The sequence below is a fragment of the Cygnus olor genome, chromosome 9 (genome assembly GCF_009769625.2).
Source record: "Cygnus olor isolate bCygOlo1 chromosome 9, bCygOlo1.pri.v2, whole genome shotgun sequence".
Lineage (NCBI taxonomy): Eukaryota > Metazoa > Chordata > Aves > Anseriformes > Anatidae > Cygnus > Cygnus olor.
In genome coordinates, this window is record NC_049177.1 from 13559925 (window position 1) to 13587159 (window position 27235).

Below are 27235 nucleotides of genomic sequence, written 5' to 3' on the forward strand. Positions count from 1 at the left end.
AGAACTAAGGATCACCATCATGACATTTTTTCCCTGTCCACTCTCAATCATCTTTTAACAAGACCTGAGGCCCATTAGCCTTGCCACAAAAGGCATAACTTCTCAGAGTGACTATTCAGACTACGAGCTGTGGAAGAAGAGACCAATTCAGATAGTACGAAGAAGCAATTCTTGGTTGAGAATTCATAGATTATGAGTGGGCACACTAAACGTTTCCAAGCAGAGGGCACGGAGATTTTACTACAAGCACACTTGAACGTACTGACACCCACTGTACAAACCAGGACAAGCTACATAAGAGCCGTTTACCAATCAGTACACTACTACGCTTGAATTAAAGCCCTGCCTGGTAGCCCTCAAAACTCATCTTCAGCTAAGCACAAACAACAGAATGTGCATTTTAATTTAAATGGGTGGAAAACTTATTTACCAGTAAATAGATGTTGTCATGAGGCAAAACCCACGCAGAACAAAAAGACACCAATCACATGTACCCTACTGACAGGGCAAGAAATTTTGTAGCAAATACCAATGCACATTTTCATAAATATAATACACAGATGGATAAGCTCTCAAGGAGAGCTGCACATAAACAAGCATTTCCCAGCCCAAAAACACAGTATCTGCAGACTGTTCATTGGAAATATTGCTCACAGAAGATAGATTTGAAAATATGAGTCAAGCATTCATGAGATTCTGCATTATCGTAAAAAATAACAGTATAGCTACTTGGGGACAAGTTTTAAAACTCCTTGAATGACCAAGCTCATGTTAAATTTTGGAGCTCAGAAAAAAAAAGTTGTTTAAGAAAAGGAACTAGGTAAGCAAAACAAAATAGAAACTACTGTACACAAACAATACATTAACTTAGAAACTTCCTTCCTTTGAATTGTGTTGTGAGGAACAACAGAAAGATCTTCAAGGACACACCAAAACCTGAATCAAAATCAAGAAATGCTGCACCTTTAATACACTAAAGATTAATACACCTCATGTCATGTAGCCAAGTAAGCATTTCTTAGCCAGTAAAATCACTATTATGCTACTGGATTTGTAAGAAGCACTGCAATCTCTATGTCATTCATATTTATTGAAAATAAACCTCTGTCCTGTCAGCTTGATGGGTCAGCAGCGATCAGCAACAGCCATTCTATTCAGTTTCATCAGAAATGGTGAAATGAAAATACATTATCTTTGTGACATTAAAAAAAAACAAAGCATGATACTTATGAGAGATACTTATGTGAGTAATGCAAAGGAAAGAGATGGGATTTGCTCATCTTGAAGGACCTACCAATTCTTTCAGGTTATATTTGGCAGTCACCTCTTGTGTCTTCACAGGCTTATTCTTTTACCAGTGTGAGAGATTCCTTCTACTAGTTAACTCACCAGATAGTTAAAGGAAAATTCATGCACAGATAACACACATACATTGAATAAATCAAGCAAATGAAAGCAACGCTTTGGAAAAATACTGATTTTGCAGGTAGTTTCATCTATCCCCAAATTTTAAAAGCGCATACGGTTATTTAAATGCTACTTTGCTCTCGGAGTCTATGAGAAAACCTGTATAGCATACAGCTGTCACAGGTATAACCAGAGAAGCAGGCTCAGCTCGGCTTTTGGTATGTCAGCTGCCCAACTTCAGCAGATCTGAAGAGAGATTTCAGAGACCTAGTTAAAGATCAAGCAGTACCATCACTGCAAGTATTTTCTCGGTTCCTTTAGCAAAGAAAGCATTAAAATTTTAAGATGCTGTAACCTAATCCAACCACCTTAGAACCTGGGTGCACAATGTAATTACTACAAATAAAATAAAAACCCACAATTGGATATCAAATTCATCCAATTTCTTTTTAAGTTTTCCTTTTACTTCTGAATGAAGGAGAGTTTTTATAAATAACAGATTTTTATTGTTTGTGCATGCATTCTGAACTGACTTAAATACTCGGATTTGTACAAATAGCCTGGATTTCAAGATCTTTCAGGAATGAAAAATACATAGCAAGCCAAATATCATTTCCCTACCATAGAAGTTAGCATGGGGAAAGCAATGAGATGCCCAAAAGTCCTGAGACCATACATTAAGAGATACCCAAAAAACAAGCATGCTATTTCTGCAGGAACATAGTTGAAATAACAGACAACACACATGTATAAATACAAGCCTAAAGCAACAGCATGACAACAGGGTGTACAACAGTCAGACATAACATATCGTCAAGTTAGCCAGCACTGAGTCTCTCTAAGTATTAAGGCAAAGAAGACACTTGAAGACAGTGTGACAGGTCTAGGTAATTTCTCCAGGAACAGCCTGCTATTAGGGCTGGTACAACTGACTGTATTTGTAAAGGCCAGATGAGGATATTGCAGTCAGCACAACTTGGAAACAGAGAAACAGAACTATAGAATCCTGCAGCTTTAGCAATGCATTCTGTGCGACTCTTCTCAGGAATTTCCTCTAAGATACTGATTAGCTATTTGATAACACCTTTCCATTTCGGAAATGGAAAAACTGATACTGCCCATTAAATACAGACTTTTTCATTCCACTAGAAACCATACCTCTGAAGATTTTTCTTCTAGACTACATTAGCTCACCTTAAGAAGTCACACAGAACTATCAAAAACATCTTACAAAGGTTAAAAAGACATTACTGCTTGCTTTGCCAACAAGAACAATTCCCACATAGGAGAAAATTACATTAGCTTAATCCTACTTCTGTTCAAAATATCCACATTAATTATCTTTCTTTTTACAGATTTTGAACAAGTTGAACATGAACCTGCAGCATGCTTAACAGCAAAGGCAGCTAACAGCATCTACGCTGCATTAGCAGAAGCACAGTCAGTAGTATCAGGGGAAACTATGACTCCACTCTGTGTGTCACTTCTATTGATGCATCTGCAATACTGCATTCAATTTTGGGCGCCCCAACATGAGAAAGATGTTGATAATCTAGAGCAAGCTCTGCAGAGAGCCATTAACATGATGAGGGGGCTGGAAGCTTACTCCTTGAGGGAAGATGATGGCACTGGTCTTGTTTTAGTTTTGAGAAATAGGTTCAGCAGAACCTCAAAGTAGCTTTCTAGTACTTCCAAGACAACAGGGACACGTGCATGCTGCATGATGAGCAAATATTAGGGAAAAGAAATAAATTGGAAGAGAGATTTCAATCAAAAATAAGGAAACACTTTTCCCCCTTTTTCCCCTCCATGACAGTCCAGCATTGGAACAGCTTGCCCTGAGAGGTTTTAGACTCTCCATCTTTAGAGATTTTCGAGACTCCACTGGATGAAATTCTTAGCAATCTAGTCTCATCAGTGAGCCTGAATCATTCTATGATTCCAAGATGATTAGACAGTTTCATTCCACCCTGTCGTGGCCTGACATTTAGCTGACTAGTCTATAATTTCAGCTGTTTTCTTACCTTACATCTTCTTTTACTTTCTTAGAAGACAGTAAGCCAGATACTCTCTTGTTTAAGTGTGGAAAAACCACACCTGAGCCACCATTACTCACTAAACACAGAGATCTGTTAGCCTAACTGTATAAGTAAGACAATCTAAGTAATGTTCCACCTCCTAAGCCAAAACGTTTATTTTGAGACAAGTTTGTTTGTTTTTGAGGGGGGCTGTTTTTTTCTTCCAGCTTCTAAAATCAAATTACTGTGGTTACTTTTAAATCAGAGAAATTAACAAGTGTCTGCTATTCACCTTGAATTTAAATTATCAAAATATTAAAACACACGTGGAAGAAAGAATTAAATAACACATCACAAAACCATCTCCTTAGCAATACACTATTCAATTAGGTCAAAGGAGACTTCTACCAGTGATTCAAGTTTCACCACATATTTCTCGAACGCAAACTGTCCCACCTACAGATGGCACTACAGATCACAACAAACAGCTTTACAGACCACGCTTCTCCTGCGCAGACACTTCTCTCACTACCACTAGCATTAAGCGATCCAGCTTTAGATTGTTAGCTGCTTTACCAACACAGACAAACTCAGGATTTAATGCTCGTAAGGAAATGGTATGGACCCCTGAACCTTCTCAAAGTGAAATGATATACATCTTTCTCTAGTCCTTAGTACTGAAAGGATTAACATTCCCTCCCTGCTCATCACTGTCTTGAATCTCTCTCCTCTTTTTTTTTTTTGCCTCATTATCTTTTCGTATTGGAAACTAAAAGAAATAAAGCTGTCAAATATGGTTCCAGGAAATATAAAGGATGGAAAGGGAAACAGATTGCTGTGAACAGGAAAACTGCCATCTGTAGCTCTAACTTTCATTAATACAGTACAGTACCTATGGGAACTACGAAATCCACTTCTGATCCAGAAGGAGTAAAGCAAAAACAACTCTGCTGTCTTCCATTCGAAGTCCTCAGGCAACCTAAGCTTGCATACCACTACTCTATGTATATATACAAGCACACATTGCTAAAAAGTCATTTCCAGAGTCAGCTGCATAGAAAGAGTTCTTGTAATACAACCCGTAATCACTTCAGGGAAGCATTATATTCCCACTCTCAAGCAACTTTTGTATACACCAGTGTCAGCTGGAAGAAAACTCATTTGGTCCAGGGTAACTACAGCAAAAACATATCATTAAGGCAAAAGAAACAAGATTTAAGGTATGGCATCCACAGCTAACAATTTGCAAGCAAGAAAAAAAGACTGCCCCATTCTCATCACTTACAGTCCTACCAGCCTGGCACGCGATACAACAGAGCTAAAATAATGTCCAAGTGCATCTGGAATGCTGATCTCATTATAACTGGTTAATGAACTAATATTGAATTGGGCAGCAGCCTTGCACATCTAAAAAGTGACAGTTTCTGTTCAAAAACAAGCTAGCTACAAACGAAGTGAGATACACTAAACTCAAGTTCCCCCTGGTCTCTAGTTTCAGCAAACAAAAATCATTAGAGTTTGCACGTGCTGTACCAGTATTGCAGTAACATTACACCCTTGAGTGGATTAAAACTAAGTATTAAAAAAAATAAAGTACCTCAGAAAGAGGTATTCCTGAAACCAAAACGCATCAAGTTTTACAGAATAAAAACATTAACCATCGCGTACTACACATAGCAGGCGTGCAGAATATAGACTGTCGATACATAATTTCTCATTTATTTGTTTGATTGCTTTGGTGGTGTTTTTTTTTGCTTGTTTTTCTTCTAATTTTCAAAATATTGAGGGAAAGGTATTGAAAAAAGCAGTCAGTAAAAAACTTAAGACTGGCAATATGTACATAACTACATGTTTACTGTAATAATTATTATATACATTTTTGAAAGCTGAACAAAGACTTACACATCCACTAAAAAAGCAAATGAAATGAATGCTGAACTACCACACTTCAAAGTGGTCCATCTATCTAACTGTAATGCATAAAAACTGCATTCCTCAAGCAGTATTCTAACTAATGAAATGTGAGATAAACTTTACTGTAAGTGACAGACTGAGAAAAGCCCAGTTTCAGTTCCACTGAAACTAGCACCAGCACCAATGTACACAACTAAGCTTTTAAATAGTCAAAGTATATGTAAGACCTACCTCATATATAGAGGGTCAAACAACTGCTGGACTTCCACATGATACTTGAGACAACAAGTCTCAAGGAAGACAGGTGGCTTTGTCAGAAATGTCCAAATCCGGGCCACTTTGAAGAATAACAAAGTAATCCACGCTGTATCAGGTTCTGTTCATGTAACACTATATACCAGGACCACTAGACTGTACAGGAAAAACAGTTGCTTCATCTAGCAAATAGCTCAGCAGGCCATATACTAACATCTATGGTAAGACTTCCCGAATTAGGCCATTCTTCCTTTCAACACACTCGTCACTTTGCCACAACAGCATGTCTGCTGTCATCAGTGCTGTGCCATGGACAAGTCCTTTTATTACTGGCAGCCTACTACCACATGAGGACAATATCTAGAGATGCCAACTTGGTAACTAACTTACACATTTACATGCTTCAGTACAGAACATTTAGAAAGATACAGGGTCAAGAACACCCTTTAGCTGATAAATCAGTCTTTCTTCTTGGGGACTTCCTGGTGGTGAAGCAAGCAAGGTTTTAGTGAATTAGCTTCCCAGTTTCAGAGCAGTGAGAGTAATCACAAAGCCTGAATTTAACAATATGCTATTCTACACTTCGGATTTCAGCAGGTTTCCCCTATAGGCGAAGCAAAAAATGCATGTTACAGCTGGAACACCATTAACGCAAATCTCACAGCTGCAGGTACTTGCTTCACAATCCAGCTGCTTTAATTATAAGCACATTTAGCAAGACCAAAATTGTTTCATAGGGACATAAATCTTCAAGTCCATTACACTGTTCCAAGATGCATTAGAAAAAAAACATTTGAGACAGATAGAGCTATACTGCGCCTTTAAAGACTTTCAATGAGGGAGATTCCTCCCCCCCCAAAAAAAAAAAAAACAAACCTATTCTGGCACTTAGGAAGACATTTAAAACATTTTAGTTAAGCCTATTACTATAGAGCACAAAATATTACCTTCCTCTTTATATTTGCCCACAAACAAAAAAAGTCCGTTTCCCAATTAAGTGTTCATTTCCTTCATACATTATTTTTCCATTTCTTTTTCAAGCTTCAGATCTTCCTCACTAGTCTCTTTCTAAGGACTTACTGAACTTTTCTGTATTTTTTGCAACATAGTACCTTGATTTAGACAATACTTCCAGCAAAGCTTTATGCAGATCAAGTAGAACAGAAAGGTTTTATACCACATGCCCATATTGATAAGATGTGTCTTTTCATGCATTAACATGACATGGCAGACTCCCTTCAAGATTCACAACCAGCCCAGACCTTTTCCAAGAAACCACTCCTTAAATATTCAACCTCTATGGGTGCTACACAACTAGAACCCAAGCCCAGGACTTGATCCAGCTGAACTAGAGCCTGCCCGTTAATTACTTAAGCTGCTCAAAACTTCACAGTAGTATTTGCTTCCAAAGCAGCAACACACCATTCTCTTCCCATTTATAATTTTATCAGGATATTTTCACTAATAACTCAAACTAGGATGCACTCCTGACGAATTTCATCAGATAAATAATCTCAATATAGAGCCTGTTCAACCATACCTGTAGTGTACCGAAGTCAGAATTTAGCACATTTACCATTTCTTCCTACCAGGAGAATTAGTACCAGGTTAGGCAGGAAAAGTTTGACAGAACTGTTTGCAACAAGCAGACTGACTGTATTTGGCTCCAATATATAGAATCATAGAATTTCCTGACTTGTAAGGAACCCACGAGGACTATCCAGTTCAACACCTGGCTCCACACAGCACCACCCAAAAATCAGACCCTATGTCTAAGAGCATTGTCCAAACACTTCTTGAACTCTGGCAGGCTCCGTGCTGTGACCACTGCTCTGGGGAACATGTCCCACTGCCCAACCACCCTCTCGGTGGAGAACCTTTTCCTAACGCTCAGCCTGAACTGCCCCTGCCATTCCTTCAAGCCGTTCCCTTGAGTCCTACTGTCGGCCACCAGGAAAAAAAAAAAAAAGACCAGGGCCTGCCCCTCTACTCCGCCTTGTGAGGAATACGTAGGCCAGGATGAGGTCTACCCTTGGTCTCCTCTTCTCTAGGCTGAAGAGACCAAGTAACTTCAGCCGCTCCTCATACATCTTGCCCTCTAGACCCTTCACCATTTTTGCAGTCCTCCTTTATATACTCGAGCAGTTTTATGTCTCTCTTAAGCTTTGGTGCCCAAAACTGCACATAGTACTTGAGGCAAGGCAGCACCAGCGCAGAGCAGGACAATCCCTTCCCTCAACCAGCTAGCAATGCCATTCTTGACACACCCCAGGGTACAGTTGACCCTCCTAGCTGCCAGGGCACACTGTTGACTCATATTCAATTTGTTTACTAATATACACTAATGTGCCTTTCCCTGCTCAGTTTTCTTATCACTCACTAGTGAGAATTGATTTCATCTAATTTCCCAGAAAAGTCCTTCTGTAAAAAACACAGCTGTATAAATAGCTGAAGCTTTCTTACAAACGGAAAAGTTTTCGTATCACAAAGTTATGGCTTTAAATTTTCCAAGTTATTCATGAAGCTATGACTGATGAGCAGTTGATATTGACGGGTATATGCATACGAAACCTGTCAAGTTCCAAATTGAGAGTGTAAATCCAATTCAATGGTCACTTAATGGTGCATTTCATAAACAAGTTTCTGACAAAGCAAAATGCATGCATCTGTTATCAAACATTCCGAAGGTTAAATTCTCTAGGACTACTGAACTTCATACTGTAAGTATTTTATAAAATGAAGGAAATGTAGGGAAGTTGAGATAATAGTCTCAACCAGAAGAATAGAACAGATAACATACCTCTACACTTGGGCTAAGGCTGCTTGGCAGTGTTTCTGATGTCACTGTTGTGCTTGGAAGGCTGGAGAAGTCCCAGGTGTTCACAGGCTGTATTGGTTCAGATGGTTGAGAGTGATCGATGCATTTTGGATTGTCCAGTAAGGTCACTTCATAAAATTCTTGAATATCTAAAGATGTGGGAAAAAAACAGTGAAGATGGTAACTATGGAGCCTATGACATTCTGAGCATGACATTTTCATCCCACAAAACAAATTAGATACCTACTACTTTATCTGCGTATTACAAATGAAGCCATATCACCACGACCACTTGACCTTTCCCCCAGGACACACAACTCTCTCTGTGCCCCATACCTCAGCGCTTACGTGTCCCCACTCACTTCAGGCTTCTGCCACTTGTAGAACTGCTACTGGCAGCATGAGCTGCAGCAGGAACAGCAGAAGCATATGGAATAACTGCAGTGGAGTAGTAGAAGAGATGGGTGTCTGTTTCAGTTCATGGTATATATAACATCCAATAATGTAGCCTTTGGTCATCTGATATCTCCTGTTTAAGGCCAATATTAGAAGGTCTTTTCTGTGGTATGTATTTTAATTAAACAAGCACAAAAATACGAGTATACTGTTGGAATCAGCAACAACAAATTAAGAGAAGTTAGGAAAAATGAGATGGATCAAGATATGCTGAAAAAACAGCTGATGACTCAAGCAACAGAAATAGGATTAAACAGTGCGAATTACAAATTATATTTATGAACGAATAGCTTTTTCTACAACCCTGAGGGCTCAACTGGAAATTTCTGGGGAAAAAGAATCTGGCTGCATTAGTTTAATGTTTTTATTTTCTACTGACATCCTATCCACTAAAAAAAAAAAAGCAATCTAAAGAAGCATCAAGGGTGATGCATAAGCATCCAGAACTCGCTACCACAACTATAAGCGCTCATTAAAATCACTCAAAAAATATAAATATGAAAAGGTATAGGATAAGGCAAGGACAGATAAAGCATGTGTTTTATAAAGCTTTTAGGCTCCTCTTGAAAGTAAAAAAAAAAGCTAAACAGGAGTTATAACTAATGTTTTCAATTACACCCACTTCACAGAAGACAAACATTTCAGACAAGGCTAGCCCAAGAAGTAAATAGGATCCAGCCATCAATAAGGAGGGTTCTAATCCACAAAATTTTGTAGCTTTTCAGCAGCTGCCCAGAGATGGTAACAGAGGCACAGTAACTAATTCCTTTATAGATAGAGTTGCACCACAAAAGAAACACCACACAAATGAGAGACATCTTACTGTTGGTGGTATTCCAGACTTAGACTTTGCTACAGAAATTGTACTCCCACTCTTTAAAAGTTCAGAAAAGTACAGTTTCTCAACTTCCATTTCCGTCTTTTCTCTGAGCAAGAGTCAAATTCCTATCAACTACTTACATTAATTTTTAAAGTTACACTTGCTGTTAGCACTGCTGATTGGAAGAAACAGTAAGGGTTGCCGAGGATGTTAGGTGACCTAGATATACAGGAGCAAACCAGCCTAAGAGATACAAATTGCCTTTAGACCTTTCACATTAGCTCCCACAGTTGCAAATTTGCCTTGTAGCTGCATTAACATTAATACATCAATCAAGCATACCAAGTTTTTTTTCCCCCCTGATAGACAGTACTTTGTATATTAAAACAGGCAATGTTTTAGGTTGATCTCGCAGCTGCAATCCACAGCAACCAGGACATGAAGATTACTACATTATTTATGGGAAGGGCTTATTTGTGCAAGTGTTTTACAGCAGAAATCTAGGGCATCTATCCTCAGTTCTGGTACTTTTAAGTCTCACTGCCAGTGGAGGTAGCCATTTATTCATACTGCACAATGCCTTGTTTCAAAAGCATGTTGTTTCCCACACATCATCTCCACTCTTCCATCTATGAAGGACACAACAGTATAGTCACTATTGAAAGGTGTCAGACATATATACACCACTTGATATTGGGATTAGTTTCAGTTTATCCTGAACTTGCTCAAAAGCCAAAAAAAATTCCTAAGAACTTGATGCTTACACAATACTACTTTTTTTTTTAAAGGGAAACATTAATTTACATTTTTACTGTTCAGAATGCAAACATTAAGCCAAGCTGTCTGTGCACCTTGAATACATTCAAGTACACAAGGAATAAGTGGTGGATGCTTGCATTTTTGTGAAGCCAGAAACTTAAGACATACTAAGTCCAACCTTAAAAAGGTTTTTCTTTCTGGTCTACTACGTGTCAGCTTACAAAAATATTTTATCATGTGAGCATGATTAAAACATCTAATGAACTCTTATTAATCTGAAGATGCATTTTTATTTAACATATGAAAAGTTCTGACATTTTCCCAGTTCTTGTAGATAGCGGGCAGTAAAATACATTTTTTAGGTTAAATTTATGATTAGATTCATTCTTCAAGTTCAGTGTGCATTTTTCACGTCTATCAGACTGAGATGCAAACTAAGTTACAGAAAAAAATTCAAATCAGAGATCACAGAACAGTTGAACAAAGCTGTTTCTAACTAGAAGGGGAACATTAGAACAGCTAGCTGACATTTAAAAATAGCAGCCAACATGGAAAATCCCAGAATGGTTGGGGTTGAAAGGGACTTAACTGACCACCTGGTTCCACCCCCCTGCCATGGGCAGGGACACCTCCCACCAGACCAGGTTGCTCAAAGCCCCATCCAGCCTGGCCTTGAGCACCTCCAGGGATGGGGCACCCACAGCTTTTCTGGGCAGCCTGGGCCAGGGCCTCAGCACCCTCTGAGGGAAAAATTTCATCCTCCTGGAATCATGACCACTTACATATAAAAGCACAGTAAGCCAAATCAGCAATGTTTAATGACATCAAGAGTAGAAGTCGATACACGAAGAAAGTAACAGAGCACCAATTCTAAAAGGGATTTTTTAAGACATGAAAGAAATTTTTTTTTTTGTTAATTTATCAGTCCCATAAGAAGGTAAGCAGTTGTAACAAACAATCCTCTCAGTTTGCTAGCAATTTTTTTCCCCCTTCTCCTATTCTGCCCTCATCTTAATTTCATTCTTTGGCCAGGCTCCTATTCACCGGTAATGTGATACACCAGAAGATAAAACTGCTCACTCTTAAAAAAAAAATTGTCTACCAAAATTAATCAAAACCAAAATGAATTTTGCAAGTGGGTTCCAGATTCACTAAAAGCCGTAACACAGTGATTAGAAGGGCAGGAGAAGTGCTGAAGCAAATCAATTCTTACAGCCCCTCCTAAACTAAGTAAGGTCAATGGCACTTGAAAAGTCTTTGTCAATTCGGTCTAGAGGCTCTGTCTCTGAGGACAAGGATTGCAACCAGCAACACGATCCCCTTCCTTCAGACAGATTTCTTCCCTGCTCTTCAGAAATTAGACACAAGACTTCTGCTTGTCTGATGCTTTTTGCAATACATGCAACAGAAAGTAGACTTTTTTAAAAATATTTAGAAGAGTTCAGTAAGAAAGGACCTACAAAGATCACCAAGTCCAACTGCCTGACCACTTGCATGCTAACCCGAAGTTAAGGCATATTATCGAGGGCATTATCCAAACGCCTCTTGAACACTTTGGGATCACTTATGATGGGCGTACATTCTAAAAACCTCATTGTGAACCAAAGGCCTGTGCATATCCCTTTCCTGCAGAAATGGATGATTTTAGTACAGTCAGTTAATAAAATAAAGCTGAACGAAGTTATTCTCTGCTTTCACCTATGCATGAACTGTTAGTCTGCAAGTCAAAGATGGGATACATACAACTGCATTTTCTTAAGGGAAAGGTGACACCCCATAAACAAGGTGTTGGCATCACTTCTAACAGGCCACAGGCCTCGTTTTAAGCTACTTACCAGGCCCCTGGACTCGTCTTGGCCTGCCTGCAGCTTTGATTTAGCTTGTCTAGCTCTAACAGCAGTTATCTAAAGATCAGGTTACTTAATTATTTTGTGTAGATTTTTCTTAGCTTCAGACAATTCTATGGTGTAACATCTATGTCGAATACACACAGCTAACACAATATTAAATTTGCGTATACATAATATAATCAATATCATATACAAATATATGTGGAACCAATAGGTATTATATCACACAATTGTCCGAAGCTAAGCAAAAGCTATACATACAACATACAGAAGTACACACACAATTTATGTATATAAATATTATTTATATATATAAAATATAAGCACACATGCATGTGTGTTTGTGTAACTAGTAGATAGCAGTAAGAAGCAGTTATCCTACAGGGAGTTGGTTACCTATGGCCCTAGAATAAAAAAGCAGCATACACATAGGATGACAGCACATGCCCTGAAAATACAGGCACAGGATGACACCAGAGGCTCCAGGACTATAAGGAACTCACCAACCGATCAACAGAAAACAACACTGAGAACTGGGTAAGAAAAGTTTGGGGGACAACAGAATAAACAACAGTCATGCAGTGTATGTCAAACACCACACGCACAAAAAAAATAATTCAAATGTGGAACTGCAAAATAATGAATAAATAACAAAGTGTAGAGTACATTAGCAAACAGAAGCAACCTCAAGACAACAACAGCAAGGAGAAGGAAGCCATCATCACAAATCTCCCAGGGAAGGATTCTCAGCACCCGTCTCCCATTCCCTGCCCTGTCCCCCCAGCAAATCAGTTCCGTGGCTGAAGCCAGCTGCCTTAAGGCAGTGGGAATGTGAGCACAGCACCGCAGGAAGGGGCAGGTACAAGAAAGCTTGTGAATATTAACAGCATATAATACAAAGTATGCTGATATCGCTGTGACTAATAATAGCTTTCTGATTAGGCTGTTATGACTTCAGGCTAGCATTCTTGGCTTCGCCTTTAAGGTGCATTTTCTGGTGCCCATGTGGAGATACCGTGCAATGATCTGTTGGGAATTGAAGCAACCCAGTCTGCAACCAACTGGCAAAGTGCTCCAACTAGAAAAAACAAAGTAAACAGTACAGGTAGTGCAGCACCTAGCCTTATTCAAATAAAACTAACATCACAAATCATATCCCAGATTGGTAAACTGCCTGAACATCTCAAAATGAAGCCATATATAACACTGGATTGCGATAAGATTTAATCCCTATACACTTGATGCCAGCCCCATCTCTCTGAGAACTCAAGTCTCAAGCTCCTGCAACAGACAAGAGATCTTCTCCAGTCACCTTTACTACTTTCTCTGTGAGCCCTTTAAGGAAACTTTGGCAGCGATGTAAGCTTTTGGGATAAGTAAGTTGTCATAAGAAGTTCAAAAATGATAAACAGTTTGCTGCTCTTCTTTTGATGGAAGTTTGAAATTACACTGAAGTTATCTAACAGCCAAAACACAATAAAACCAATAGTATACCTCAAACCTCCTTTAACAATTACAAGGAATAGCAAGCATATATAATTGCAGGTCACATGCCTGCAGACAATGTTTTACATTCACCAGCATCAGCCAGAGCAAGGACCAGAAAGGAATTGAGATGATTACAGTATCTCAGTATTAACTACACAGGCATGGGAATCACAGGTAACATATGCAAAACCAATTCAGTAATAAGTCTTCAAAAATTACCCCTTAAAAGGTCAAAAAAATGAGAACAAGAGCTCCCAAGCCCCTTATGCTTGGAGTTTACTTATATTTCCGAGTTGAGTTTCAGGAAGTCCTGCAGGTACAGCATTTGCAACCTGTAAAGTCACTATTTTGCACTCATAAAAGTCATATGCTCTCTCTGGAAAGGGACTGGACACTACTTTCAGAGAAAGGTTGTAACATGAAGCAAATGCTAAAGTACACAATTATAGTGGCTTACAGTTCAAAGTCAGTTTCGTTTTCAGACTTGGCTAAGTGTGTTACAGACAGGCACAAAAGACAGTTGATATGAGCTTTTGGCTTTTACAACAAGTATTAAGCAACTCCCTGGATTTTTATTTTTTAACACGTTGTTGTTCTTCAGGTTCTATTTTAAAACCCTGATATTGGACCTTTAATGTTACAGTATCAAGGGAATAGCTAAAATTTCACTGGCATTTACTACTTTAAAAAGTTTTTAGTTTTTTCTTTCTTTTAATTAAAAATAGTCATTTGATGAGCACAGTAATCGACTGGTTTTAGGGTTTGCATTTTTTACACTTTAAGCATCTTGGCCATTTGTGGGTTATAGGAGGTGTTACTTAAATAAACGCCAGGAAATTCCAGACAAGCTTAACATTTCATGGACTAAAACATGGACGTTTACTGCAACAGACTGCACTGGACAGTGTGCAGGTAAAACAGGCAACTGTTGCCCTTATGCTATACACTACAAAGTTATAAACTTAACACAACACACACAGGTTAATGCACCGAATAGAGATGCCATTAATTGTACCCTCATTCAGAGATCTTCAGTTTTAATGCATTTACCATCTTTGTGCACAAAGAATTAATTTAGAAAGTTTATCTTGATTTTCGGTTGGCACATTTTTAATAAACTCAATTCCTATTTTGCATTCTAATCCACTAACCCAGAAGAATCTTTTGGAGATGTTGTGGTGATCCCTTCCCACTACCTCCCCTGTCCACAAAATGTAATTAAATTTCTCCTGAGGGTGAGAAGGATCAGCTAAAGAGAGGGGAAAAACAGCAACGGGGCAACAAGAGCTGCACACAATTGCTTCCACAGATGACACACAGAAAAAAAACTGTTTCAATCATTACAAGAACTTCAAGAGTAAATTAAGCTATATAGGTAATATCAGTAAGCATTCATCAGCTACTTTCAGCCTTCTTCAAATAACAACAAAAGTATTTCAAAATCCAATGCATTTAACAGTAAAAAACTTCCTTAGTGTAGCTCAAAATTTATTGCCAATCTGTAATTTGTTTTAAAAGCCTATCTTATTCCAGAGAGATAGGTCAGTATACCCTCAATCTTCCACCTTCCCCAAAGGGGAAAAAAAAAAAAAAAAAAGAAAAGAAAAGTTGCACTGTTTTTTCTTAGAATACTTTTGTGAAAACTGACAAGTTTCAGAAAGCTTCTGATCAGCACACGTGAGTTGCTGCACTGGATCTAGTCCATAATGCTAGTTGTGATCATAACATTTATCTTTAAAAATACATGAACGTGACAAACATGGTAATATTCCTCAAATACGCTTGTAAGTTCAAAAGACTTGCCATCTGCAGATTTCTTAAGCCACTGAGAGGCTCTATATTTAGGACCCATCAATGGCTTTCTCTTCTGCAAATATGTTCAGCTTCCTGTTCCTTGAATTTCTGCACTCAAAGCAAGCCCTGGAGAAGGCAGTCTATGCAGCATCCAAAAGCCTGCATTCCTTGGGTTTAGCTCCACCTAATGACATGCTTCATTTGATGCCCCTTAGTTCTTGTCTGATGCCAGTTATGATACATCCTTAATTACCCTTCTACGTGCTGCTCAGTTTTAGGCTGGAGTGTCCTAAAACTTATGTTCTCTGACATTCTCTGTGCAGGAGCCTCCCGCTACCTCTTGTCACCAAGTTGTTGTTCCTCCAACTTTTTCTATTTCTACTCCATCCTTTTGAGACCACAGGAAAGGAAGAGACCAAAACACCATAACCTGTACGAGAGAACTGAGCACAACTAGGTTTTTTTACAGTTGTCATAATAATCAGTGCCCTTTTATTCTTAACTGCTTTCCTAAATGTTCCTACCATTCAGTTGACTTGGATTGCTACTGAACACCAAGCTGACACATCCATGGAACTCCTCACAATGTCAATACCTGTTCCAGGTGGGTGATGCTCAACTCAGAGAAATACCTTGCAGCCTTACGTTAATAATCTGAGTTCCTACAAGATCACACTACTTGGAAATCAAGCCCTTGCAGTTCGAAATGGACATTTTAATAATGAGCTCCTCAGCCTGAGTCTCACAGAAGCAGCATAAAAGCAAAAGAGACTTGAAGTGAAACCTGTTTTCAAGCATTAGTGCGTTCCAGCTATAGTTAAACTCTGCACTGACATTGATGAGGTACTGCCTTTCTAGCAGACATTCAACAGGCAAACAAACCAACTTCAGCCAATGTCAAAGAAGTCAGAAAACCACCAGGCATATTTGCATCAACATACTGACTTTACAGCACGTAGCATTTTAATACCAGCTTTGCTCAGAAGAACGCCTCTGACTGCAACCATGCTTCCTCAGGCTTGCAAGCAATCAAGGAGCTTATGAATTCTTTAACAAGTTGACTTATTTCAGCTTAGTATTTCACCTGTAGATCCATCTACGTGAACAATTCCTTTGTCATCTCTCATTCATCTGCCTCTCATCAAACATATTCATCCAAATACAGCAGTTGCAAAAGCCTGACTTTTCCAAATGCGCGTAGCTTCATAAACAAGCCTGCTAACAGCTTGGTTATCTATAGGTTGGCTGGGAAGATATGTCACCCACTTACAAATTACGCAGGTCTCAATAGCTAGGAGAGGGGAGGAAAAAAAAGAATCTTTCTTACTTAGGGCTTCCTGCTGCTAAAGCAGCTGAAGCAGCTAAAACTTAAGTCTTAAAACTTCTAGAAAGGAAAACAAAGGTCAACATGTTATTTCAGTTCAGAGCAATTTGAGATGTATGGCTTCTGCCAAGTCCTTAGCAGCCCTATATAATAGATACACAAAATGTAAGTGAGGCAAAAAGAGTCTACCAATGATAAAAAATTTCCATTTTTCAGTTGTAAAGCAGTTCCTACTAACTCTAAGGAAGTCACAATTCTGCGCTACTTCACCTGCTATATCAAGCTAAGAAAATCCAATTAATGCAAATAAACTTGAATGCTAGACCTGAAAAGTGGATGATTAGTAATCAACAAGAAAATACAAATGTGAAGAGAAGCTTCATATTCATTTGCCAAGCCAACAGAGCCACCTAAGTATTCTCTTTGTGCATTCATCCTTCAGCCCCACCCCCAGGAGAAAGAAATGTTTGTATTCATAGAATGGAAAGAGAAAACCAGCCTCATGAGGAACCCTGCTTCAGGGTTGGTTTGTTTGTTTACTTTTTAAACATAAGTTGATTACTGCTGTGCACCATCAAGGTGTCTTGAAAAATCTAAGTTGTAGTGCAACATTCCCACCATGCACATTGGGTTGGGTTCTGTTCTGCTGGATCCTTTGCTACAAGCTGCAGCACCCATTTCGTCCTCCTCAACCCTTCCACTTGTTTCAGTGACCGTGTCTGATGCTTTAAGCCTTCCTTCTGCACACACAACTTCTGGCTCTCTAACTCTGGGAAATATTTTCCACTTCTGACACAGATGCACCTTAATTTGCACTCAGCTGAAACTGCTCTCATCTAACCTCAGATCTAGTTGCTTACTCTCACTTGTCCGGCTGCTTTTTACAGTGAGATACGTTCAGCTCCTTGCCAGCCTGTCCACTTCTATTTTCCAAACAGTTCATCCACATTTTCCTCTCTTCTCCCTGATTGCTTCTTCAGCCTATTTTCAGATGGTCTCTTTCCAATTTTCCTTCAGAATCCCACAGGGTCTTGCCCTCTATGTTCAGAGTTAACAGTAAAAACTTAAAGAATTTAAAATTGTCATCACACAGTTCAAAGTTGGCATAACCACCTCCTGCTGTCCAAACTCTTTTCCATTAAATATTACCTCCTGCACACTTACTCATCAACCTAGGTCGGAAAAAAAAAATGTATATATATATGTATATATGAACTCCCAGTTATCCACTCTCTCCAAGTAACTCAACTGCAGTTCCAAACTATTAGTGGCCAATATAACAATGTACCTTTTTCTTAAAAGGATATATTTACTATCATCAGGTAACAGAAACCTGACAGGGGCACAAGTGCTACTAGTAAGCATTAATTGTAGGGTCTCCCCTAAGTAGTACCGGTACAGGACCACGAAGGATTCTTTCCAAAGGAATGAAGTTTGGAGAAGGGGGGGGTAACAAAAAAAAAAAAAAAAAACACCACACCTTTTTTGGGGTAAGTTCCCACTCGGACATCTGTGCTTCCATACAGGTGCACAGCCCTCCGTTTGAAAGAGACAGCAAAAGCACTTTTTTTTTTTAATATGTTTTTTTCCTATTTTGCCAACCGTGAGCTGGTAGACTTTAAGGTAATTACCTCGCACTGGTGGCACCACACACTACCATCTCTCCCAGCAGTAATACTTGCACACTTCCTGCAGCCAAATTCTAAAACAAGGTTCTGAAAATGGGACTTAAACTTGCAACACTTTCACAATCTGTCCGCAAGTTTTCCTTATTGTATCTCTGTCCTAGACTGACTACCTTTTGAATTTCAAACCAGAACAACAAATTTTTTGAGGACATGGCTGGGAAGATATTTATGCATTACAAAATCCCTGTAAAAGCTTTACCAAAGAGCTCCACAGCTTCTCTTAATTTAGAGAAGAAACATGAAGTTCAGAAGGTTATTCTAGTGTCAGCCCTACACCTCCTGCAGTCCCTTAACATTCCTCCAAATTTGGCCTAGTTAGAATTCAGGAAACCATCTGCGCAAGGAGACAACTCGGCCACTGTTAGAGTTCAGTTTCTTTGAAGACTCATTCCACCTGCATCAAAGCAAACACCATTCCTCAAAAAACAGGCCACGAGATGCACAGGACGAACCCCAGAGTAACCAGGCACACGGCATTCCAGCTGCAGAGCTGACCAAGATGTTCTGCCCTCACTGCTGGGATCACCACGGAAGCAAGCGTAAGATTAAAAGCAAACACTCGCTCTTGCAATTTCCCCCTTCCTCTTCATTGCTCCCAAGCAAATCCTGAGGGAGATTCTTTCTTTGAAGGAACACAGGAAGAAAGAGCGAAGAACCATACAGCAGGTAAACTTTTCCAGAACCTGGAAACTACAGCAATTATTCCTAAGTTCAGCTTTCTTTTCATGGATAAACAGCAGATTTATTGACAAAGTTTTCTTGTAAATAAACTCCTTTTAATGGCAGCACTGTAAAGAGAGTAATGCTGTAATTGACAAATTTCAGCTACTGAAAACTGAACACAACCACTAGAACCACAAGGATACTCTCTCGCCACAATATTGTTTGTCTGCACACCAGCAACTCCTCAACTTACACTAGCCTTCCGTCCTATTTTAGACTACGAAAAGCAGCTCCTAATCCCATTGCACTGTCACAAACACGCACAAGTATGCGGCACAGAAAACATCTAAAAACATCAAAAGAACAGGAATACAGCAATCATATGCCTACACGATGACCCCAGAACCTGCCACGCTACCGAGCTGCGTTCCATACATACAAACAAAATGATAGGTAGTTCTTTAAAAAGGAGGAGCAGCGAGCATCTGTTTCCTTCATCATTGCATTCCTTCAACAGGGTGACAAAGTTCTTCCAACAATCTGGGACATTCTTAAGCAGCAACAAACTACATGGCAGTAGCATACTCACAGCTGAATTAATGCTCCAAACAACAGGACACTAAGTTAACTGTCAGTCTTATCCTCCCTCCATCCAGATAATGCAAAATACATGAAAATAATCAGTAATTAACTACCTTGGAAAACAACTTTATGTCAAATCCAGCTGAAACAGATGAACCTTTGCAGAACTTTCAGGAATGAGACTACACTAAGCCTAATCACACTGCATCCTTAGGAAACCCAGCTGAAACGCAGGCAAACACCTTAAAGTTGCACGAATTGTGCTGATGAACGTTTCGGTCTCAAAAAAGAGCAAAGATGTTATGTTACAAAAGTTATAATCTGGGGGTGGGAGGGAGGGGTGTCACAAAAATGCAGCAAGATTTCAAGCTAAAAATACCCTATTTAGCAACTACAATTTCAATGGCATGCAACATAACAGAAGATCTAATTCTCTGAGAATCTTCATCTAATAAAAAAGCAATATTCACTAGCTCACTAGATCCTTGACTAAGTGTCAAGAATTTCTGGACTGGTAATGTAAATACTATTCAGCTAAGTCTGAACAAACTTGTGCGAGGGCCTCAGTTGCAATTAAAAAAAAAAGGTGAGTAGTCTACAAGGTAGCCTTCCTCCCTCAAGTTGAGTAAAGAGCAGTCTTACAAAACGACACATACCCACGACTAAAATTCTCTCAGGCCTGAGCCAATTTGGAAAGTTAACTGTGCCATCACACCATATGTTCTATTAACTAACGATATCATTGAAATAAAAGCTGATATCGAAGTTTTCCCAAGAGTTTGGTTATGCAGAAAGCTTCTGCTTTAATTGCATTTGACTTTAATTTAGCTAGCAAGTACAGAAAGTACTTCCACGCCAGCTAATTGAAAGATAGCTAAAAGAGCAAGAACATCTACAGGGATGCCACTGAGCTCAGAGACATGGGGCCACCTGCCATCTGCTGGGCATTTGGTCAGTCCATTCCAAAGGGTCCCGACTTTGAGGAGCGCTGACCCCACTTCAGCCTGAAATCTAGGGCTGTTCCCTTAGTTCACTTCAGAAAGCCAATGTGGACAGAGCTCAGAAAGCTACCGACTGCTAGAAGTTCCAGCCCCAGTCAGACTGCTGATAAATCTGAACTGTTTGCATTAATGTAACCAGCAGTTTCACACAGACTCCAGGGAAAAGACTTATTTCTCTGGCACGTAAAAACATAAACAGCACTTTTAATATATTCTGTCCAATTAATAATGCTAAATAATCCAGACAATGGTTAAAAAACTTAATCACTGGAACGAGGGGAAAGATGTTTCTTGGTTCAGTGAGGATTACAGAAACCACTACTTTTTTCTTCAAAATTTCCCATGCCAGATATTTATTGTCAGCAGTGGTCAGCACACAAGCACCATCAATAAGATACCTTCATGCAAAAGGACTACAAATTAAATGAATTAGGCCAGTCACACACAAAAAAATTTACCACATTCAGCCTCCAACCGTCAAATTTGCCATTTTAAAAGTCTTCATACGCACAGCTATAAAAAAAAATGGTTAAAATAAGATAGAACAGGCAAGAAAGAATACAAATAAGGCAGTACAGCCAACTCCATTGCCAGAGTACACAGAGACCGTTTTAAAATTCCTTTTTCCTGACACCTGTGCAAATGGAGTTAGCTATTGTGAGAGAAACGAATATTTCTGAAAGTAGTAAACTACTTCGTGTTTATAGCTACAGCTAGTAATATTTTTAATTTCAGAAGACTATTTTCCATATGGTCAGTCAGCTGCAGCACTTAACCCATCAAAAACAAACAGGCTTCAATTACACAAAAAGATTGTTTATAAACGCAAGTCTGCTTCACAAGCACTTCCCTTACAAGCATTAGCCTTCCATATCCAAGTGTTCCCCCTCTTACAGTTTCAAAAATATAAAAACAGCATATATCTGTATCTGTACGAGTACCTGTATCTTCTTTAAAAGCTTAAAAAAACCTAAGCTAGAAGACTTATCTGCAGAAGCATTACCTCATTATTTCAAGATTAATAATGAATTCTTTACTGAAGTGAAATTAAATCATATCCCACCTCTCCTTAGGTGGATATCTTTCTTTGGTCATTTAATAAACTGACTCACCGTACCAATTATCAGTATATCAATAACAAGCTATTTTTAGCTACTACCAGGAAATCGTAAGGTAGAAAAGATGCTACACAATATTCAGACTGTAAAATAGGAAATTTACTTAAAACCAACGCTCTTTCTCAAACTGATTTTAAAGGCTGCTAGTATCTATTTTATTAAAGAATCAGACATCATTACTCTTGGCTGGTGGAACCGAGTAGAATGGGAATACCACATTATAGAACACAGAATATCAAATACAGGCTTTTTCACATGCTGTTTTAAGGATGTCACTAACATCTGGTTACCAATTTTTTTATTTCACTTAGAAAAAACATTGATGTGATAATGTCAATTTTGTAACACAGGTTGTTCACATTGGTTAGTCATCATCCTAACTCAAATCATTTTAAAGCCTAATTTTATATTTAAGAAGTAGGCCAAGTGCGTAAGATTGCTGAACTAAAATCTGTTGGAAGAATTAAAGGAAAGGATAATGTGAAAAAAAAACAAATGTGAAAATACCATTTATTCTTCAGCATCCAAATTGAAATTCACAAAAAAGTATATTTAATTAATGTGAATCTAAATAGATGAAATATTAAGTATTCCTGAAGAGAAAGCTACAGATTTCCCCCACTATAAGAATACAGACATATTTCTGTGCATAAAATCATGTGTATTTTTTGCTTGAAAAAACATTATTTGATTGCCAAGTTAAAAATCACACTAAAAAAGATGCATGAAGTTGACAGCAGATCTTGACTGCAGCCTTCACAAACATTCTCACCTATCATGGACAGGCGGGTCTTGGATGTACTACAGTAACTTGGCAGAAAAAGCAAAAAAATAAGTGGATGGAAGTCATTTTGTTTGTCTGGCTTTGTTGTTGTTTTTTTTTTTTTTTTTTTTAAGTGGTTTACCTTTCTTTTTTGACTATTAAAAAGAGCAAAAACTAGAAATGCCATGCTTTCTAGAAAATGTATCTATTTCAGAAATAAATTCATAGCTGAGCTTGGAACCTTCTGTCAGAGCAGCATCAGATATTTAAGTCAGGGATGCACCCCAACTCCTTTGGAAGTCACACTTGAAAAAAAATCAGGTACGAGTTAATTAAAAATGCAGTATTTCAGATAAGTCTAACCTGCAATACAACTTTAACCAGACTGCTCCCAAATCTTCATGGGAAGAGGATAAACAGGAACAAACTCAAGGGCTTCCCAATCAACACAGCCATCCTCCAAACAGTACCTTTTCCAAGGTGTCGCTCCCCTCCTGCGTGACTCCATGCAGTAGTCACACCATACAAAGATCCTTCCAGAAAACCAATAGTCACGGACAGCCTGCCCCAAACAAAAACTCCTCTGACATATTTCCAAGGAAAGAAGCAGGTTAAAAGAGAAAGATTAAAGTGGACAGCATAAATTGCTTGGAAGGTACCAGACTTCTGTGCTATAACCTTTCAAAGAACCAATTGCACAGTTAAGCAGTAAATGTAAAGTTAATGCAAGGCATCCAAGAAGCATGACACCTAAAACGTGTGCAGAGATCAACTGAACTGGGCAAGACCTAGTATCGTATGGTTGCAGCATAACATCTGACAAGATCAGAAAACAGTCCATACAGCCCACCCAGGCATCGACACATCCCTGTTTCCTCTTCTTGCAGGAGAAAGCCAGCAGAGACAAAAGTAGCCTCCTGATTAAGGAAAACTGCTACTAGGTGCAGAGTCATTAAGACAATCAAGGTCTTTATGTGGATATTAGAAGACACCGTGTCTTGCAGGTTACAATACCAGAGGCTATTTCCATGCCACAGACAGGTACATCATTGAATATCAATGAGTGGTAATCAACAGTGAAATTTCCCAGGTGAAAATAAAAAGCGTAACTGCAGTACATTACATTTCTGATACTTCAACGTTCTGATCCACCAATGAGCGAATGCTGTTCACATACGTCCCACAGAGATGCATAAGTTTTCATTACAGAGCTGCCTGGCATCAGTTGAGTATTGCAGAGAAACACACAGAGCTCCTGCAACCGACCTACTGAAACTGACCTATTTTCAGAACTGCCTTTCCTGAACTTTTCCCATCAGTTCAGTAAGATGACCATCTTTGGAAAACCCACCTGAAGATGAAATAAATGCCCTAGAAGAAAACATGTGGCTTGCAGCAGTACATGTTTCTGTTGTGCCTGCCCTCACGTTTCCACCACAATACAGATTCCGAGAAGCTACAGCACTACAAAGCACTATGACACTTATGACACACTACACACACTGTAACCCAGGTAAACGCCAAGTAACAAAGGAAACCTCCTATACTATCTACAATGTTTATTATTAATACAATTCACATGCAAGTTACTTTGTTAAAAGGGAATGACACAAGAAAGTTACTCTTGAGGGTAAACTACCAAATCCTTTATTCCTTAGCTGCTATAAAAATAGCGACAACCAATCAAGGAGAAGACATCTCACCAACTCCCTGTAGAAGTTTCAAAATCAAGTCAGCATTCTGCAAGTTACGTTAATGTTCAGGTGTTTTGATTTTTTTCTCCTCTTAACAGACATGCATGAAATTCAAAACTTCATGTAGGTACTTCCACAAGATCTACGTGAGCATTTTCAAGGAAAAAGCATTTAAAGTACTTTAAACTAAGAATTAGCAATGTTTTCACTCTACTTTAGTATGCAACTGAAGGAAAAAGATCAACTGCAGCCTTCCCAAGTAGAGATTTCTTCTCATTTAGTTTAACTCTACACTTGAAATATGCTATTTACAATCTTTTTAGAAGTCATTCAGCAAAAAGAATGAATAAATAGAATAAAACTACTTCAAAATAAAACTACTTTGACTCGCTCACTAGCCTGTTACGTACACACCCACAACAAAAACATACCCCTTGGAAATTGTCCGGATCGACACAAATACACGTGAGAAAGGAGCCTACGTAAAGCAGTCCATTATAACATGCTCCAGAAGGAAAAAAAATTGCAGCACACACCAGTTTTAAGCCACCCGGGGCCAGCCGAGTAACTCCTGAGAAGTAAGTTACCTAAAACAAGTGGGCTGCTGATTGGCAATAGCACGTGTTACCCCGCCAAACAAAAACACGGACTAAACGCACAAGGTTTCTAACGTAATGCCGAAGCTATCCTTCCCTCCGAACGCCGCCAGTGACGGCAAACAGCCCGCTCTGAGCGCGCCGCGGGGGAACCCAGCCCTTACCTATCAAAGCCTGGAAGAGGTTGCTCTGGAAGATGTTGATGACCCGCTCGATGGAGTTCCGCAGCTGCCTGTCCTCCGCCTGGCTCAGCTTGGAGCGGTACTCCTCCAGCAGGCGCAGGGCTCGCTGTGTATCTGCAAGCGGACAGCGGACACGCCGGTGACCCCGGGGCACAGGTGGGAGCCCCGGGGGATGCCCACGCGCACCCCCACGGCGGGCACACGGAGCTCGGGACCGCCCCGCCGCGGCCGCGCTTTGTTCGGGCACGGGGCCGGGACCCGAGACTCCCCGCGACCCCTGGGCTCCCCGCGGTGCCGGTCCCGGAGCAGCCGGGGAGCCCCGGGGGGCGTGCGGCGCTCACCTTGCTTCCTGACGGGCATGGCGCCGCGTTGCCCCGGGGCTCCGCCTCACACGCTCGGAGCCCGGCGCGGCTCCGGAGGGCGGCGGCGGCACGGCTCCCCCTGCAGGCCGGGCCCTGAGGGGGGAGCGGGACCGGCGGGCGGGTGGACACGGCGCCGGGCGGACACACCGAGCCGGCTGCCCGGCCGGAGAGCGGCTCCGCTCGGGGCTCCCCGCCGAGGCGGCGCCTCCTCAGTGAGGAGCGGGACGGAGCAAAGCGGGCCGCGCCGGGCCGGTGCCGTCGGGGCAGGGCAGGGCAGGGCTGGCGCCGGCCGCTCCCGCTCGCCCCGCTCGGGAATTCCAAACTTTCCAGGCAAAATGGCGGCCGGGAGGCCGGGGGGGGGGGGAGAGCGCGCCCCCCCCTCCCACGTGACCGGGCCCGGCGGCCGCCCAATCAGCGCGCGGCTCGGCCCGGGGCCGGTACCTTGCTCGGCGGGGGGGGAGGAGGCAAGGTGAGCGCTCACCGCCCCCGCCCCGCCCCGCCCCGCCCCGCGCCGCTCCCTCAGGCGCTGAGGGGCCGCCCCCGTCCCGCCCCGTCCCGTCCCTCAGCGCTGGGCAGCGGGCGGCTGGGGGGGGCTCGGGGGTGACCCTAAGGGGGAATGGAGGCTGGGGGGGTTCGGGGTGGGTGGCCCAAACGGGGGGAGGCTCGTCCCTCAGGCGGGCGGAGGAGCGGGAGGGGCCGCGGGTCCGAGACGGCTCAAACTCCGCGTGAGACAAAGGGACTCGGAGTTGAAAGCAGAGCCCGCCGATGGGATGTCTGCGTCCGGGATCGCATCTTCGGCTGTGCCTCGTCGGTTCGGACACGGCTGAAATCATACAGCGTGCTTAACGCGAGGGTCTGAAAAGAATCTCCCGGGTAACTCGGGCACCGCTCAGGTCTAAAACTCAGGACTAGGTTTGGCTGTGGTCCTAGTTTTAGAGAAAATTTACACCACAAGTCGAACCCGGATCTGGAAAAGGCCTCTCCTCTGCCTCCAATGCTCCCGTGTTTTGTGCTTAGATTTTTACCAGGGGTTTCTCCTCCTGCCACGGCTATGTACTGTGAAATCGTCCACATACCTCCTTGAAGGAAATAAAATGTGCGTTTGGTGTTTGCTGACACACATTTCCCTTTTTCCTCCACACAAGTCGTACGTTCAGAGGTTTGGCACTAACTGGTCCCAGTTCATATATCTTTAAGTGAAAACATGCCTAAGAAGGGACATTGGCAGGAGCCTCCATCGTCTGGCCTCATCTGTTTTCACTGTTTACAACAGCAATAAATGCACTCTAAAAGGGGCCATATTCCTCTTGATGTCAGAAGAGTGTATATGCAGGAGGAGAGGAAGAACAGCCTAAATTTAGCTAGCAGAAAGGAGGCATCTGCAGCAGTGAGGTTGGTTCGCTGACTGACAAAAATGTGTTATTACAAAGTAAAAAAAAAAAAATGCAATTAAAGGAACCACCATAAAGAAACTACTTTTTCCTAAACAGGACTTGATGTTTCCAAAGTTTGTAAGTTTTAAATAAGAGATAATCCTATTACATACGGTCATTGTGCTGGGGTTAGAGAAATAATCCCATATATAACACCCTGAGACAGCATTTCTCACTTGTTACTAATGCTCCAGGAAAAAAAAAAAAAAAAAAAGAAAGAAAGAAAACATCAAAGAGAGGTCAGGATGAC

The 27235-nt window shown here is 40.7% G+C and overlaps 1 protein-coding gene across 15 annotated transcripts in view; it reads right to left on the reverse strand.

Annotated features, from left to right (window-relative positions):
• DLG1 (discs large MAGUK scaffold protein 1) overlaps positions 1 to 25899 on the reverse strand; it is a 151626-nt gene extending 125727 nt beyond the window's left edge. For 6 of the 15 annotated variants that reach the window (XM_040566721.1, XM_040566717.1, XM_040566716.1 and 3 more), the window contains exons 1-3: positions 25532 to 25897; positions 25173 to 25304; positions 8395 to 8561 (exon numbers count right to left, since the gene is read on the reverse strand). In XM_040566721.1, the coding sequence (XP_040422655.1) occupies positions 8395 to 8561; positions 25173 to 25304; positions 25532 to 25550 (318 nt within the window). In that variant the 5' untranslated portion in view covers positions 25551 to 25897. Of the gene's footprint in view, positions 1 to 8394; positions 8562 to 24069; positions 24147 to 25172; positions 25305 to 25531 lie in introns of those variants that run through there. The other 9 variants (XM_040566715.1, XM_040566718.1, XM_040566714.1 and 6 more) reach the window with 4 other exon arrangements.
• Between the last annotated feature and the right edge of the window lie 1336 nt (positions 25900 to 27235).